Genomic DNA, 18073 nt, shown 5'->3' with positions numbered 1-18073 from the left:
GAAGAACTGAGTGGATGAACCAGATAAGTGACATTTTCCGAGGGGCTATAATCAGGGTACGACACGAAAGTGGTATCAGAACTATTTTATAATTGCTGATGATGAGCTGATATGACTGAGACTGATGACTCCAGTCCCATCAGCTCATCTTGATGTCCTATATTCTTGCTGTATTCATATGAATGCTGATTCCCTTGTTAACGACATTAAATCCTTACGACCTCTTGATAGCGTGCGGAAATACAGTTTACCCTAATTTGCCCTTCTCGGCTACTTGATTTTTCTAGTTTTGCTTCTCCCCTTTATTTTTTCATTTACCCTGGCAACTTTACGTTTCGTATTTCAAATCACTTTTGTTTCTTCTTATTCACTCCTGGCAATTCTTGAAAATGGACGTCTATTTTTGAGCGCTTAAGGCATGTGGACTGTTATTTCCTATTCATATATTTTTGAAGCGAATGGTGTTTTTATTAATAAAGTAATATCTTACCGCTTCAGTTTCTCGGAATTATTTATTTAATTCTGATACAGTAAACATATTGAGACGTCCACTTTATGTTATTTCAATGATTAATAAATGCCCGCTAAGTTTTTTATTTAAAAAAGATATTGGCTTTCAAAAATTCGATATCAAAAATCTTTATCAGCAAATCGAAAGTTGGATAAGAGTAAAATGGCGATACCACATCTGCCTTTATGATAAATTTCAAATCTATAAATGCGCCATTTGTCCTTAGCATATGAAAAATTTTTTAAAAAAAAAAACTCTTTTAAAGGGAATTTCCCCTTAAAGAAATTTTATCAAATATTCGGGAAGTAAAATTTCATGATCATTGGTACTTCTCATAAAACATTATGCAAATAGTTTCTCAGAAAATAATAATGTGTTATCTTTGATTTAGAATTTTTATAAGTCATAAAACGATTTCTCTTCGCTATCAGAGTTGCTATAGATACTTGCCTTTAAAAAAAAACTAACAAAACTTAAGAATAAACATTGAATACCGACAAGTTATTAGTTGAAAGTCAAGCGTATGTTTTTCGGTGATAATAAATAACTTGCCTTATCATTTTCTAGTCTATCTACAAACCAATAAGTGGAAATCTAAATCAAATTTTAAATTTTCAAATTGAAACATGCAGGTATATTTGAGAAATTGTATTTGGTTTTGCATTCTTTTTGTTACTGTTTTCTCTGGTAAGTATCGTTGATTGAAGTGCTCTGTACAATTCATATATTTCTTAAGTATTTTTGCTTAAATTTAACTATTTATTCATAGATGGTATTTTTGAAGACGTAAAAACGTATTATTATCATTTGATTAAGAATCATTTACCCTCAACATCTTGGGTTCTAGGTTAAATTTCTAATTTGTGTTTTCTTGATTTTTTTTTTGTACTTAGCAAAATTTTTTATGATATAGTATTATTAAACTGCAAAATATCTTTTCATAAAGGCAGAAAATAGCAAAGTTGCACTATTAGTTAAGAAGAAATAGCACTTGTTTACTTTTAGAATTTCGATGAATTTTTACTCCAAACTTTAAAGCAATAAAATTATCCGATTTGAGGTTTTGAGTAATTAATTTAAAACTACACGTTTCTCAGTTTTTAGATGTTTTAAAATCTAATTTTCGTACATTTTAAACGGATGAAAACTGATTTGGATATCGCTAAAAAATTATTTTAACGTTAACTGCCTAAAAACGAAGATATTTATCAAAAATCTAAAACCATGCAGCTATATACTATTTATTTACCTATCAAAAACTGTTAACTTGTATGTTATATGTTGTATGTTATCAAAAACTGCTAACTGTTAACTTGTTAATTGTATTAGCATGATTTTGTGATATTCTAAATAATAATGATAGATATTCTAAAATACAGCACGCTTTATATCTAATATTGTGGTTGGGTGGAGACTTTGTATTTAACAGGTATCGAAAGATACTGTCAAATCGAGGAAATATCCATCAGTTTGCTTGTGAAAACTAAATAAAGAGGATTAAAAGCATGTTTAGAATTTTCATCCTTTTGACTGTTGAGTTCGGACTTGTGAGAATCAAACATAGAGTCCACCATACTATATAAAAACCTATATTAGCATTGGAAATATAGCAACAGTAGTTATTTACTAACATGATAAATAACAGAAAAAATATCATTCACACAAACATAGAAAATCCTCGTGCAAAGACAAATAAATAACTCTTTTTCTTGAGTCAGTACGCACATTATGTCGGTTGACTAAGAGTTAAAGATTGAATTTCGATGACTCACCTTTAAACTGTTACTATTTCAGATAATTGTATCATTGATTTACTTGGAATTTTAATTTATATTTCAATTAACTTTTCTTGTTTAATTTAACCTCTACTATTTTACAGCCAATTTATGAAAATTTAAAAATCTGAGGAAAAATCTATCGGCAAATAACGTACCTTGAGTCAGTTCGCACATTATGAAAATGAAGTTACGTCGGCTGACTAAGAGTTACAGATTGAATTTCGATGATTCACCTTTAAACTTTTACTATTTCAGATAATTGTATCATTGATTTACTTGAAATTTTAATTTATATTTTAATTAACATTTTATGTTTAATTTAACCCATACTATTTTAGCTAATTTATGAAAATGTAAAAATCTAAAGAAAAATCTATCGGCAAATGAAATCGCCTGACTAAAATCGCCTGACTAAGTGTTAAAGATTGAATAAAGATTGGTAAATCGATAATTCCCCGTTAAAATTTGACAATTTCAAATCCTTTTTTCATAGATTTACTTGAAATTTTAATTTATATTTAAATTACCCTTCCATGTTTAATTTAACCTATACTATTTTATAACCATTTCATATAATTTAAAAATCAAAGGAAAAATCCATCGGCAAATATCGTACCTGAAATTAATTCTCAGCCCAGTAAAACTTCAATTGTGAAAAAGTGTTCGCAATTTAATGAAGGATTTTCACATTGTTTGGTGAGCAATTATGTTAGCCAATTCAGTCCCATAAGGATTTTTCACACACTGGACTTGAATAAATTGTAATATCAAAACTAAGTTAATGGAACTGTAAGCATAGAAGTTTTATACATAAAATTTAGAATTTGTTTTCTTTTACTTATACTTAATTAAGCATATCGATTACTTTTGTACAGTTTTTTGTAAAAAGGACCATCCTGAATAATTTTTGATCTAATGATCGGATCTTCACGTTCTAGGACTCAATCTTAACGGCTAGAAAAGGTGAGCTCAAATATGCTAATTAATTAGTCTAGACCAGGGGTGGCGAACCTCTATACACCAACGTGCCATTTTTTCTAAAAAATTGCTTAATGAGGTCATAGACGTGCCGTCAAATAATTCTGACTTCGTGATTATTGAGAAAATAATAATACTAAATACTATCAACTCAAAACTCTTTATTTACATTGAAAAAAGAAAAAAAAATTTTGCAATGTCTCAGTGATACACGTAATTCAACTTAAAGTGATATCAGTGTGACTTCTGTTGTTGCAGATTAGATGACCAATAACTTATATTAGGTTGTGAGATGTTAGTTTAAGCAGGACTGTTGATTTTTTTCTCTGATTATTTACTGTTAGCTTGTTTTTTACTGTTATTAATTGTTTTTTTAGTTTTAATTTTTTTATTAATAATTGTTTATTATTTTGTTTGTTTTTTGTGAATTTTAATTTAATTGTTACATATGCTTCATAGTGTCATAACATTTGTGTAATAACAATTCATAGTGTAACAACAATTGTGATCAGTGGAGTGCCCAAAATATTGTGTCGCGTGCCATAAATGGCACGCGTGCCATTGGTTCGCCATCCCTGGTCTAGACGATATTTTAAGTTACAAAATCAGACACAAAATCGTACTATCTCTGAATAAACATACCCGTTTTCCAACGAATTCGGAATTCTTGTCCCTAAAATATAGGGGTAGCCACATTCTGAGAAACATATGGTCTCCATAGTTTGATCAGGAGAGTTGTGCGAAGTTTGAATCCCTTAATGTTATTTTTACTTCTTGCGTATTTCGCCATATCTCGAGAACTTTTAAAACGAATTGAAATATTCTTACACTTACTTATAAAATTCGTTTATCCAACGTAAATTCTATGCAAAAAATAAATTTCAGTATATATTTATTGCTTTTTATTATTTTATTTATTAATACTCGACAAAATTTTGAATTGTAAAGTATACAGTTTTTTATATCACTTTAAAGTATTTAATTTAATCTGGCATATAAAGTATTGTATCATCTCGATAGGAATATTTAAATTAAAGTTTCTTCCTCGAAAAGGAGCCATGTTGAACTAAAATCCATCGAAAACCACATATTTGCATAACATAGTACCCTAATTACCTCCAGATTTAGCGTATAAAATGACTAATTGCTTATCTCAGTATAATAAATGCTTATCCCTTTTCTTAGATAACAATAGGCTGCAGAAATCAAAAATTTCAGTTTGTGAAAAAATGGTACCTGATAGACATTTCTCCTGAAATCAGCACCTAAAAATCTATCAGTATCAGTCAATGGTTTCTAAACACATTTTTTGATAGTAGACTCCTGCGTAATTTATAAAACATTTGTAAAATAAACATCAGCATTTTGTTTTGTCAAAAAATTCCTTGCATATTTCTTCTCGAAATTTATAAGAGCTTTTTAAATTACTTAACTTTTATATTCTATAATATAATATAATAAAAATATATAAACAGCGTATTAGTAAAACTGTCTGTCTGTCATTTTTATAGAATCGTTTCATTTTAATAAAGCATATATATATTCCAAGTATCTGTAATATTCTTATGTAATACTTTATTTTATTTTGATATAACTTATTGGTGCAAAAAATTACAATTTTCAACCATAAACTGTTAAGTTTGTAGAAAAAAATACGAAACTAATCGAGTGTTTGACTTATATTATTAACTTAGAGCATTTGATTGGTGATACTGAAAAATATTAAAAGATTAACAATTGTGTTTGATAATCACCGATCTCTAGGAAATAAAAAAAAAAGTTCATTTGGCTATTTTTTACTGGGCCAGGTATTCGAACAGATTTGCACTAAATTCTATATCGAATAACATAATAACACCACTTTGCGATGCAGGAAAATAAGCAACTGATACCTTGAGCTGATTTCGGGGTCAGATATGGTAATCACGCAAAAGATAAATTGGAATAAGCATCTGAAGTAAGCATCTGTTGCTATTTTTCTCATGATTATTGAAATATCATGAAACTAAATTTTTCATGCATCTATTCGGATTTTCAATTATTTTATATTTCTGATTTTAATAATCTTTAATTACTAGCCGTAAAAAATAAAACTGCTTCTAAAATTAAGAATTGCGTATATTGTAAAATACCTAATTATTTTAAAGGAAGCATAATGATAAAAACATCAGAAAATTTGAGAGATTTAACAAAAAAATATTGAATGAAATTATGAAATTCTGTTACATTACAATAAAATGTCAACACTCCTTTTTGAAAATTACTAACTCTGAGTAATATCGCTAATAATTCTTGGAAAGAAGATTAATCTTTAACTCTCAACCGGAAATTAAACTCTTTGAATTTCCGGTCAAAATTAAAATAACTCAGCGAAATTAGTGATGTAATAAGCAATATCGTTAATATTTTCCAGGAAAAATTAGCAATTACTCCATATTTTTCTCTATCAACACATGCTCTGGCGTCCCGATCGTTGAGAAATGGTGAGAAGGAGATCAAACACACGCAATTTCAGGTAGCTGAAAAACAACATCTTCAAACAGATGTCATTCCTTACAATTGCAGTGCCAAGTTATGCCATTTTTGTTCAATTTGCCATTGTAGTCCACAGAGGTCTACAAGGAAAGTAACTCTTCAATTTGAAAATATTGGGCCGAGCTTGATCAAATTCTTCAATTTTTTTTTTTTTTTTAAGCAAAGAAATGTAATAATGGAATTATACAATACAAATACAAATAAGAAAATTATTTTTAAAGTATAAAAATCACTCATTTCTAAAAAAAATGAATGGATTCAAAACAAATTTGATGGCTACAAAAATTTTAAATCCTTGACAGTAATCATTATGAAAAAAACCCTAATCCGAAAACTAATTAGCTTCTGATTTCTAGTTTTGTTTTTAACTGTCTTTAGAAACAAGTTATAGATTTTACCATATTATGTTTTTCCTTTTAATAATCTACAAATAAAGAGCTTTATTTGTTTAAATTTATAAAGTTTAATTTGTTTAAATCATAATATTTCAATAATACAACAAAGAGAAAAAAGTAAGATCTTCATTCATTCATTTATGTGTAATACACGTTTGAAAATCTATTAAAAAAATATTGAAGTTTGAAATACTCAGCAAAGTTTCTAAATCTTATTTTTAAATTTCAAGCTTGCCATATATTTGTTCGAAATCATGCTTAATGTATTATATATTTCATATGGTTTTAATCATAACAATTGTGGTTCTAACCAACGAATGAAAATGTTCTACAAGTTTTTAAATCATTTTTTTAATTAATTCATATTTATTAATTATTAAAAATAATGTATTGGAAAGATAGTTAAATAGTATTTAATTATTATTATTAAACATAAATCGACAAGATCAAAATTCTGCAAATCAAAATGCTAGTAGAGACGAAAGGGATATCTTACACATAAAACACATTAAAAGTCGTAAAGTATTTTTCTATGAAAATTAAGAATCCAAAATTATCATTAGCCCATGAAAAATAAATTGTTGATTTATATTCTAATTAACCAAATTTTAAAGAATATTTAACAGCATAGAAATTTGTAACATTCTATGCTGTGATGAACTCAAGATGGAAAAATAAATATTTAGCATACCATTCAGAATAAAAATAAAACAAAACAGTGATTCTTAGTGAAATATCCTTTAGATAATTTTAGTTCAGAATAATTTAGTTTGAATACTTACTTAATGGAGTTAAGCATTCTCACTCTTCCATCATTCGAGACTGAAACAATTCTGCATTGTTTTCTTTATTTTTAAATATCAAATTGAGCCCGGATTACGTTGAAGTTAGAAAATCTAATATCATCATTCATTTTTGACGAACGTCTTTAAAAAATTCCACTTTTTTTGAAAGATTGTTCTATCCTTGTGTTTTTTCTTCTGCAATTGTGTTCTTTCTCCCCTCTCCCCCTTTTTTAACTTAAAAATCATTTTACTTCTCGGATTTTCTGAAAACGATTATGATAAGTGCTTGTAGAGAGAAACCGATTGCAGATTTGAAAACAGCAACGTAACTTAAAAATCCTTTTCTAACTTAAAGATCTTTTTATTTCTCGGATTTTCTGAAAACGATTATGATAAGTGCTTGTAGAGTGAAACCGATTGCAGATTTGAAAACGGCGACGTAACAGACTCCTTTTTTGACTTAAAAATCTTTTTATTTCTCGGATTTTATGAAAATGATTATGATAAGTGCTTGTTAGAGAGAAACCGATTGCAGATTTGAAAACAGCGACGTAACAGAGATTTTTGAAAATATCTAAGATCTTTTCAAAAATCTCTTGTAACAGAAAACAAAGAAGAATTTATTCCCCCCAGTGCTATTGATAAGTTTCGAGTAGGCAAGCAATTTTTCGGAGCAAATAATTTTTTTAAGACAAAAAAATAAGCGATAGTTATAATTTGTTTTACCCTATCAAAACTGAAATTTGGGGTTTAACATCTAAATTTGCATAAGGTAGACGCGGTGAAGTAGTAAAGCTGCCCACACATTTCATCTTAACTGAAATTATGTAATCGTGTTAAATAACCCAAACAAAAATACTTTCTAATTCTAACAAATCACTAAATAAAAGTGTGTGTGGAATATCAAAACTGATTGTCTGATGATACTTAGAAGTTGTTTCTAATCATCGCCCTTTTTCTGTTTTTTTTCATTTCCTCATACAATCAGATTTTGATGTTCTGTACACTCACCTTCCTTTATGGTGATTTGTGAGATTTCAAAAGCGTTTTTTACTTTCTTCGTCCAAATATTAATTTGCCACTCTAAATGTGTAAACTTTTCTGTCTTCATTTTTTGAAAATTCTAGAAATATACATATTAAAGGCGGTCTTAACAAAACACCGTGCATAAGTTTAAAATATTTAAATCAGTAATATTGAATAAAAATTAGAAATTAACGCAGGCACCATTTTACTACCTAATGCCTCATTTATAACTATCTTAGTAGATTGGGGCTTTTATCAGTTGTATTTTAATTTTTAAAAACACTTCACTACTTTTTTTCTCTACTCTGTATTGTAGCCGAGTTAGGAGTAGATATTTTATTTACGTCATACTAGAGCTGCACAATGGATTATTCCCAGTTAGGAGTAAATAAACAGGGTGCGTAGCGTTTTTTAAAAGTGCTTAAAGGTGCTTATTTTCGTTTTTTAAAAGCCCTTGTTTTTAAAAAGTGCTTAATTTTCCCTTTTCCGAAATGTGATATTTTTCTTTACCATGTTGATTTTCGCCACAAATTATGCAAAAAGACATTGTCCTATTCAACGTTTTCACAATTAATTCAACCCCAATCTATTTCGGCGAACCGCCGGTCTGTAGTGTATGAAAACACCATTTGTTTTACATGTTTGATTAAATACTTGAGGGTCCGCACTTGCGTAAACGGAGCTGGATTCAGTGTCAAGGATTTTTGACTCTAATCTGCAACCCTGGTGCATTTTGCAAGAGATTCTCAATTTCAGGCTTCATTTTCCGCACTCTGTTATAGAATCGAAAAATCTCTCGAATTTTTGTTGATTACGGGGACCAACTAAACATTCTCAATTTTTTTTTTTCTATATTTGCGATAAAAAAATTTTCATTTCTCTTGTTAATTTCATCGTTTGTGACTCACCATCGTCTTCGTCACTGTAAATAAAATTGGATAAAACCATCAATTGTCAAAAACTTGCCAACCCTGTCTAATTATGATATTTTTCAAAGTGCTTAAAAATATTTTCGAGTGCTTATTTTTTGCTGAAAAATTAGGCTACACACCCTGATAAACAGGAACAATAAATAATGTGGAACAATATTTCCATATCAGTATTCTTTGAATCAGATTTTAATAAAAAGATCTACTCATCTGGATGCTTACTTCATACATCAAGACACTTTTTGGGTAACAAAGGTCAAATGATTTTCGCTTTTCTATTATTTAAATGGTTCATGCATAAGGGTACATTAAAAGAATTAATTCTAAAAAAGTTATGTTCGAATTCTTACATAAGATTTTAGTTAACGGTGTCACATAAAATTAAATCCTATCCCTATGTGGCCCTACTAATTAATCTTCAATCTCCATAATTGTTCCACTTTTTTTTCTTTAGAATTAGTTAAATACAAAAAATCGTTGCAATCAAGATTTTTATTCAAAAAAAATTTATGGTTTAAAAAATGCAATACCAGTTTACAGCTGTAATTTTTTGCATAGGGTGTTCAAAAAGATTCCATTCGTAATTTATAGCAAGTCTCTCAAACCTCTAAAAACTTTATTGATGATCAGGAGAAATCGTATGAATAGGTATTTCTTGAGAAATCGGAGAAGGAGAAAAAAATGAGTCACTATAGAAGTGTTTCGATTATTTTGTTCAACCCCTGTACCTTTAAAAAGGGTAAATAACAAACTTTTAGTTAGTTTTATGTTTTTTTTTTTTTTTTTTTTTTTTTTTTTTTTTTTTTTTNTTTTTTTTTTTTTTTTTTTTTTTTTTTTTTTTTTTTTTTAATATATAATTTGCATTACTTAGGTATAAGAAACGAAATCTTATCGAAAATACTACCTTTTAATTTCAGAATTACTTAGAACAAAATGTTTCAACATTTTCGTTTTATTTTATAAATGGAGCACTAAACAACTCAAAACCAGGGCTCGCGTTAAGGATTTCAAATTATTAGCCAGTAAACTATCCAAATATCAAAAGTATTCGTCAATTTTCGAAAAGTCTTTGCCAAAAGCAAATCTTAACAATTTTTTAAGATTAATTCTTTTCCCATAGAAAGTAGTTTGTTTCAGGCTTATATTATTTGAACCTAATTCTAATCGGTTATGCGTCGCATCTACCGAAAATTACTGTACTCGAATAAAAAATACTGATTAGTTTTATTTTATTTTATAACCGTCGTTGAACAGCCGACCCAATTTTTGTGTTTACGACTATTAATGTTCAACTCCGTAGCCTTGTAATTTTGAACCCCAATCCAGAAGACAAGGGAACTCCTGGATCGAGTATTGGGAGAAATTTGCCTTCGTGGAGGACTTTTTGATGAAACTAACCCACATTTGCGCTACATGGAGAGGAAGGCCACGAGAACCTCCCACGGTTAGCCTGACGGCAAGGGTACTCTAACCCATGATCCGTTTACCACTGAGGATATTTCACGTCAGCACAGTGGTCGATGCTAGCTGGATGCGGAATTCTATCGACCAGCCATCGCCGGGATCGAACCCCGGTTCATCTAATTGAAAGGCGAACGCTCTATCCCCTGAGCCATCGCGGCTCATACTGATTAGTTTAGAAAAATTCATTTTGACGATCGAATAATTTTTTCGAGTGGAAAAAATTATTCGCCAAAACACAATTTTATTCGCCGAATTTACGATTTTATCGCACTTAGCGAAGTGGCTAATGCTTAGCGCGGGCCCTGATAACAGTTTGAGGTCTATCGAAATTTTTAATAGTATTGTTGCATTAAAAAAATAACCACTATCACTTAGGCAATATTCTTTCACATTATTTTAAATTTGTAATCGTGTTCAAAACTTTCTCAATTAAATAATTTTGAAAAAGGATTTCAAAAACAAAAGCACATAGAATAATGCAACTATACATATTACAGGACTATTAGGACAAAAAGGGAACCCTGCTTTAAACTAAATATTCTTTTATTATAAAGTAATCCTGTAATATTAACTTATTACATAATATTTTATGAGGAACATATGGTAAAGGATTCACATCCAAACCGCTCTGCAATTATTAAACATTAAATAAGTTATAATTTACTTTTTATAAGCAATATTTATAACAGTTAAAAAAATAATAAATAACATAAATTTTTTTAATTATTTCAATTTAAAATATGAAATAATGAATACAAAACTGTTATTAGATATTTGTACAATATTACTAGATTATCTATTTGGCGCAAAACATTTAACTAATTTTATTGTAACCAAAGTTTAGTAGAAATTTAAAAAACAAATTTCTGTATTAAGCTGCATTGATAACCGAGCAAAATGATAAAGTTAAAATTTTATCCCTATAGATTCTGGAATTAAATCTGTGTTAATGCAATTGAAGATTTGGGATTTTTTGTCAATCGCAAAAATTTTCAAAATTTTGTGTAACAATCTATTTACTATTAGAAATAAAAATAATAGCGTTGCAATATAAAATCTACCGAAAATTGGTTACATTGCAACAGAAGTGATAAATCGTTACCAAAACATTTAACTTGAAATAAACAAACATTTTTCTGCAATCTCAATTAGGACCCAGGAATAAAAATTTAAAATATTTCTGAGGAAAAAAAAACCCGAAAAAGTCCGGCTTTCAGAACTGGGCTTTTAAAAAAATATATTTTTAAAAAAACGATGGTAACTGACATAGGTACCATTTACATCAGTCAGTTTCCATGTCTTTAACTTCAAAAATAATAATTGAAATATATTTCAGAAATTCAATTATGTACCACTAAATTTAGTAAGAAAAATAGAATAATCTAGTATTAAAGATATTTTAAAACATGTACATTTTGTATAATAACAATATATTTGTTGTTTTGATTGGCGAATCACTGCCAGTAACTCTTAGAATTAACTAAGACATTTAAAAAGAGAGAGAGAGAAGTACAAATTTAAATTTTTTTTCTCAACAGATTCAGATCAAGGGTCTCTTCCGAACGATTACAGAGAAGAAAATTTCTTGAACATCTTGTATGATGATTACCGAAGTCAGTTGCAATTAGATGACTCCACTGATGAAAGATTGGAAAAAACAGGCGTTTCTCTGTCCACTAACACAGCTGATTCTACAGAAACACCATTACCTAAAATTTCTACAAATACTTCATATTCCACAAAAGATTTGCCTACAGATGAGCCAACTTCTACAAAAGAAGACTCAACTGCAACAAAGGATTCAATTACAGATGGGACAGCTTTTACAACAGATAACTCAACTGCAACTGAGGATTCTTCTTCTGAACGGCCAGCTTCTTCAACCGACAGCTCATCTCCCACTATAAAAAGTTCTACAGAAAAGCCAAAATCTTCAACCGTTATCTCATCTTCTACAACGGAAGGTTCTTCTACGGAAAAGCCAATATCTTCAACAGTTAGCTCATCCCCCACTAGCGAAGGTTCTTCTACAGAACAGCCTACTACTACAGAAAAGCCAATATCTTCAACCGTTAGCTCATCCCCCACTAGCAAAGGTTCTTCTACAGAACAGCCTACTACTACAGAAAAGCCAATATCTTCAACTGTTAGCTCATCCCCCACTAGCAAAGGTTCTTCTACAGAACAGTCTACTACTACAGAAAAGCCAATATCTTCAACCGTTAGCTCACTCCCCACAACCGAAAGCTCTTCTACAGAACAGCCTACTACTACAGAACAGCCTACTACTACAGAACAGCCTACTTCTACAGAAGAAGGGACTACGATTTCTCCAACACCTAAACCACCCATGCCTGCAGGAATAGTAGCCATTATTGTTATAGGAGTTACACTATTTATAATCTTCTTGATAGGTTTAGTGTACTACCTTATAAAAAAAAGGAACAGAAGATCAGAATACACACAGCCTTTAGACCCGTGAAATGCATGTTTTCATGTATATTTAATTGCATTTAGAAATAGATAAATAAAATTAAGTCATGTAGTGCTAACACGGTTGTTAATTTAAAAAATAACAGCATAAATCATAAATAAAGTTTTTAAAAATACTGAGTTAAATAAAATATATCATCGAAAAAAAGTCAATTTCTTTAATACATTGTTGAATTAATGAAAAGCTTCAAATTTAAAGCTTACGTGCGACACTTTTTGCAGAATGAAGACAGTATATAAAGAATATTTCATTTAAAAATTAAATATTTCCTCTTACATTCAAAAACAATTATTAAAACAAAATGTAAGAAACGATAAAAAGTTTAATAAAAATATTTTTTTTTCTTTAAATAAGAAAACAAATATTAATTTGAACTGATAGTTAATGAAAGTCAATTTCATCAATAAAATAAATGATAAAAAAATAGTTAAAACTTCAAGAAAGAAAATTTTTTATTAAAACTAGCACGACCAACATTTCTGATTTTGAAAACATATTTGATTTTGAATTCTAATATCATTACAAAAAGTTATTTTTATTATTTCTAACATTCTACTGTACTTTAAATGGTATTTTTTTAATTCTATGAAACAGTTAGCTTTATTTTCAGGAAATACGCTTTAATTCATATCTGAAAGGAAAGAAGGCTAACTGGATGTATTCTGGAAACCGCTTGTGTCATATACAATCGGCTTATTTGATAGAACACATCAACGATTGACTGAATTTAAATTTACTAAATAAACTTATCTTTCCAAAAGATATTCAGGGTTATAAACTATATAAACTCTTCCTCAGTTAGGTATAATACTCATGATGCGGACATATCTGATAAGAAAAAAAGTTAATTGGCCATACTCTGGAAACTGTTTTGTCATGACTTATTTGATAGAACACATCTACTGAATTGAAATTTACCAAATAAACTTATCTTTCTAAAAGATATTTAGGGTTATAAAGTAAATAAATTCTTCCTTAGTTAGGTATAGTACTCAAGATGTAAATATTTTTTTTGGTTTACATTAGTTTATAGTAATAATGCTTGATCCAATACTAAATTATTTAAAGAAAAATATATGATAATTGTGGCTTGCTATTTGAGGAAATAGTCTTCAATTTAGCCGTATTTTAACAACAATAAAAAATCTTTTTTGCCCTTAAAAAAATTTTCGTTGTGAATTTTCTTCCCTTACAAAGAAACGGATCAATAAATTTCCTAACAACATATTCACCAGGCTGCATACTTCTGTCTTCATCTTTTCCTAGATGCATCAAACAATTGAAAAATTGTAGCTGTCAAGTTCCATAGAAAGCCAGAGATTTAATAAAAATTTCTCAGGGTAATTTTCCATGCATTGAATGAATTTTAAACCTGCTTTAGACAGCAACAGCTGTTTATTGATTTTTATTAGTTTCTCCAGCTATAAATTATAAATAATTTTACACAATCTTTATCATTTCTTGAATGGAAGTACGAATTTGCCGAAGCCGTTTTTGTGCTCATATCTCAAAGCCATATGAAAAGAACTTCATTCCAGGAGGTTGGTGAGCAGTAACGAGCAGGAGATTGATCTCCTTAGTGAACAAAAAAAATCTTGCACTGTGTCAATCTAGACAAGCGTGTGTGCGAATAAAATAAAGATAAGCAATGTAAGCCAAAGAATGTGGCAGGTCCGAGAAATACACTCAAATCTCTATAGTGATCTATGATCGTTCTAAGTAGGACTTCAATTTATCAGTTAATCCTAATAAAATTTTCTTCTACTGCTTTTGAAGATCTCAAAAGTTGAAGAAAAGAAGTTAGCTATTATAATTATTTTAGGACTTAACATTCCTCAACGACGATTTGCAGACAAAATTACCACTCAGGTTGTTCTATCGTTAAAGGAGAAATAAAATAATTTTTTTCTTTTAAGAACTTCTAATAAAAAACATTCTAAATTAAGGAATATAAAATTATAAAAATATGTTAATTTTTTTCTTTGGGAAAATAAATACAATATTTCACCGATAATTAGTTGGAAAGAGTCCAATTGAATAAATAAATTTATAGGAATGTCAAATCATACTTAAGTCCAGAAGAATTTTTTTAGCTTAAAGAAGTAATAAACTCACTTTGACAATAAAAAAATATTAGAATATTAAAAGTAAAAGTTATTAGATAAATATTAAAATACAAAATAATATATTATATAGATTTTATATATATATATATTCTTAATACTCTGCAGTCAAAATGTATAAAAGTTAAAATTACGAATAAAATAAAGTTGGGTTCATATTCAATTTCTAGAAGAAAAAACTTTGTGAGCTTTTTCAGAGACTCCAAAACAACAGTTTGTAGTGTACACAATAATGCAGCATATCAGTTAATAGAAAATGGTAATAGCCTTGGTAAACAAAACACATTGGTGAAAAAACGAAAGAATAAGCATTTAATATCACTATGAATGAAACACATATTGTATCTGGTTCAGTCTTAAAAACTAATCTAGTGGTTACTATTTTTTTTTTTTTAATTTTCTTAGGAAAAGAATTAAAAATATTTTTTCAGGAAATCTTTTTCCAGACAAAAATTAGGCATAATTTTTATCTACTCTGAGATTCCCCCAAAAGTTTCCTGCATTTCAATTTTTCCCCGAGAATGAGTGTAAACATGGGAAAAATTTAGATAATTGTAAAAAAATGTATCAAAAATAAAAAAAGATGAAACATTTTTTTAAAAAAAGTAAAAATTATAAAGGTAAAAAACAGTAATTTGGTAATTTCTCCGATGGAATTTTTTTTTTACAATATTTCATAAGATGTAGTCATAGTAAAGTAAAACAACTGTAGTAAACTAAAACAATTTCAATGTAAAAACTTTTAAAGAGAAAAAGAATTTCATCCGTTTATGGGAAACAAATGCTTTATTTTGCTATTACAAATAAAATCACTGTCATGAATAAAATTTTCACTGAAAATGAAGTTACATTTGGTTCTGTCATTCCATATTTTAACAAAAACTCATTAACAAAATGGTACAAAGAATAACCAAGAAGCATTTTTAATTCTGAGTGGCAAAATGTTTATAATACAAAATGATGATTTAAGTATAGCATTAAAAAATATTAGACAAACCCATAATTAAACAAAAGATATCACATTCAATGGTTACAACAGATAAACTCTTATTATACAAATGAATGAGGCTATTTTAATAAAAATTATTAATAGTTTGTGTAATTATCTTGTAAGCCTATCAAATTTTCTATCACTTCACGATAACTATCTCTATCGAATGATGATTCAGAACACTTTATGTATTCTTTAAAACTGTTCTTATTGGCTTGGGATAATACATCTTCCAGGAACTGAGATGCACTATCAGAACTGCTGAAAGAAGCTGCTAATGGTATTTTATCAGCACCTACAACATAGAATAATGATCATCAAGTCATGCCAAAAGATATAATACAGTAGAAGATCTTTATAACGCAAACTGGCGATATTAATTTGGAGCAAATCAATCTTAAAATGCCTTAAATTTATTTTTTAATACAGATACCTAAAAATTCAAGTAGTATTCATTATTCACAGAAAAAAAATTGAAGTTTTCTAGAACATTAGAATTAATAAAAATTAATTATTAATTTTGGTTTGCTTAGCTTTTGAACCTCTTTGTAACCTCTCAGTAAATCATTTAACAAACAATGTAAAACGTCAATAGTTCTTGCTTAGTAACAGAAGTTTCTTAACTGTAACTTTCATTGTTTACACCAGAAAGTTAATGTGGTTTATAGAGAATTGTGGTTTATAGAATTGCATCATACAAATCTTTTAAGTTATCACTAATAATTGACATTTAGTTCTTCATTTAAATCTTTTTTAAAAAATAAATTTAGCAAAATATAATAACATATTAAGAAATTAACAATTCGACACAGTTTGAAAAATGTACAATTTGTACAATTCACATAAGGAGCACCCAAGCTTTATCATAAAAAGACCACATAAAACATCTAGCTTTGGAAAGTCACAATGAATTCAGTTTTTATGACAAATGATAATGAGTGTGGTAAGATTAAGAATAAAATTGATTTGCTTAAAGAATTAAATCATTAAATACAAGAAAACATAAATAATGTTTACAAAATACATGACTAATAGTTAGGAATTACAAAACTTTGAAGTTTTACACTTTGTCATAGTTAAAAAAATTATTTATTAAATCATATGAGTTTTCCATCTTTTTTAAATTGAATTAACTTCATAATTTTTTGACTGTAGATAAATTACTTTATCTTTAATATTTAAATGAACCTTTAAATTAAACTGCCCAAAAACACTTTTTGGTTAAAAAGAATTTTTATTTAAAAAAAAAAAAGGATTTCATCAACTACACAGTTTTTTTTATAAGTTAATTTAAGTTAGTTTGAGAAACTGTTTTAAAATCCTTATGCTATGCATTATTTTTTCCTTAATAATTTTTGGCAGAAATTGCACATTGACCATTCCATACATTTGACCCTTTGGCAGCAAGTTGTTCTTCTCTATTTTACATTTTCACAAATATCATATAAAATTTTTAAACAATGTTTTTTAATTTTTTTAATAACCTGCTTTTTTATTAGATTGTTAGTTCCACAATTAAAAATCAAACATTTCATCTGTTTAACTTAAATATTTCTTTTACAACAATATTGTTCTATTGTTTCTCTTTGAATATCACATACTAATAAGGAGTTGACAATGCCATTCATTCTACATTTAAAGACTCTTCCCTTTTTTAGAATGTTGAAGCTCAATTTTATTTTAATTCTGATAAGGGATGCTCAATGATCATTTATGGGGCCACATTTATCCCTTGAGCAGATTGGATTTGGCCCATTTGGTCATTCATATTTAGACTAGTTTTTTTTTTTGCCGGCCAGTTGGTCGAGAGGTCAGCGTGTCTGACTGTAAGGTCAAAGACTGCAAGTTTGAATTCCACTCAGGACAAGGATGTTTCTCTCTGTGTGTTGTCCTTTATCGCGTGATGTGTGAATGTGGCCCACCCTATGGTATCTGTGGAGGTGTAGAGGCCAACGGGTATCTGTAGGGGTGTGGCGTGGGTAATGTTGCTCGCCCCAGTGACTTTGGTCACAAGGTGCTCACCAGGCAACAAAACATGAGCAACACCTCCGGCATCTACCATGA

General features: G+C 28.7%; 2 protein-coding genes across 2 annotated transcripts in view; one reads left to right on the top strand and one right to left on the bottom strand.

The window, feature by feature from the left end:
- The first annotated feature begins 996 nt into the window (after window positions 1-996).
- LOC107438224 (uncharacterized) lies at window positions 997-13010 on the top strand. The gene is made up of 2 exons (XM_016050486.3): window positions 997-1198; window positions 11940-13010. Exons 1-2 carry the CDS (start codon window positions 1138-1140, stop codon window positions 12881-12883), a joined length of 1005 nt encoding a protein of 334 aa, XP_015905972.2. The 5' UTR covers window positions 997-1137; the 3' UTR covers window positions 12884-13010.
- Window positions 13011-15785: 2775 nt separating this feature from the next.
- The window catches only part of LOC107438086 (misato mitochondrial distribution and morphology regulator), a 28919-nt gene continuing 26631 nt past the window's right edge, over window positions 15786-18073 (bottom strand). The window contains exon 13 of the mRNA XM_016050299.4: window positions 15786-16304. Coding sequence (XP_015905785.1) covers window positions 16105-16304 — 200 coding nt within the window. The 3' untranslated portion in view covers window positions 15786-16104. The remainder of the gene's footprint in view (window positions 16305-18073) is intronic.

Source organism: Parasteatoda tepidariorum, chromosome 8 (assembly GCF_043381705.1).
Source record: "Parasteatoda tepidariorum isolate YZ-2023 chromosome 8, CAS_Ptep_4.0, whole genome shotgun sequence".
NCBI lineage: Eukaryota > Metazoa > Arthropoda > Arachnida > Araneae > Theridiidae > Parasteatoda > Parasteatoda tepidariorum.
Note: the sequence above shows the minus strand (reverse complement) of the source record. Positions and strands in the feature narration are given on the sequence as shown.

Bases quoted from the DNA above. Each gene is read 5' to 3' on its own strand.
- LOC107438224 (XM_016050486.3), top strand. From the start codon at position 1,138: ATGCAGGTATATTTGAGAAATTGTATTTGGTTTTGCATTCTTTTTGTT. The intron at 1,199-11,939 runs GTAAGTATCGTT...TTTTCTCAACAG, and splicing joins TTTTGTTACTGTTTTCTCTG to ATTCAGATCAAGGGTCTCTT.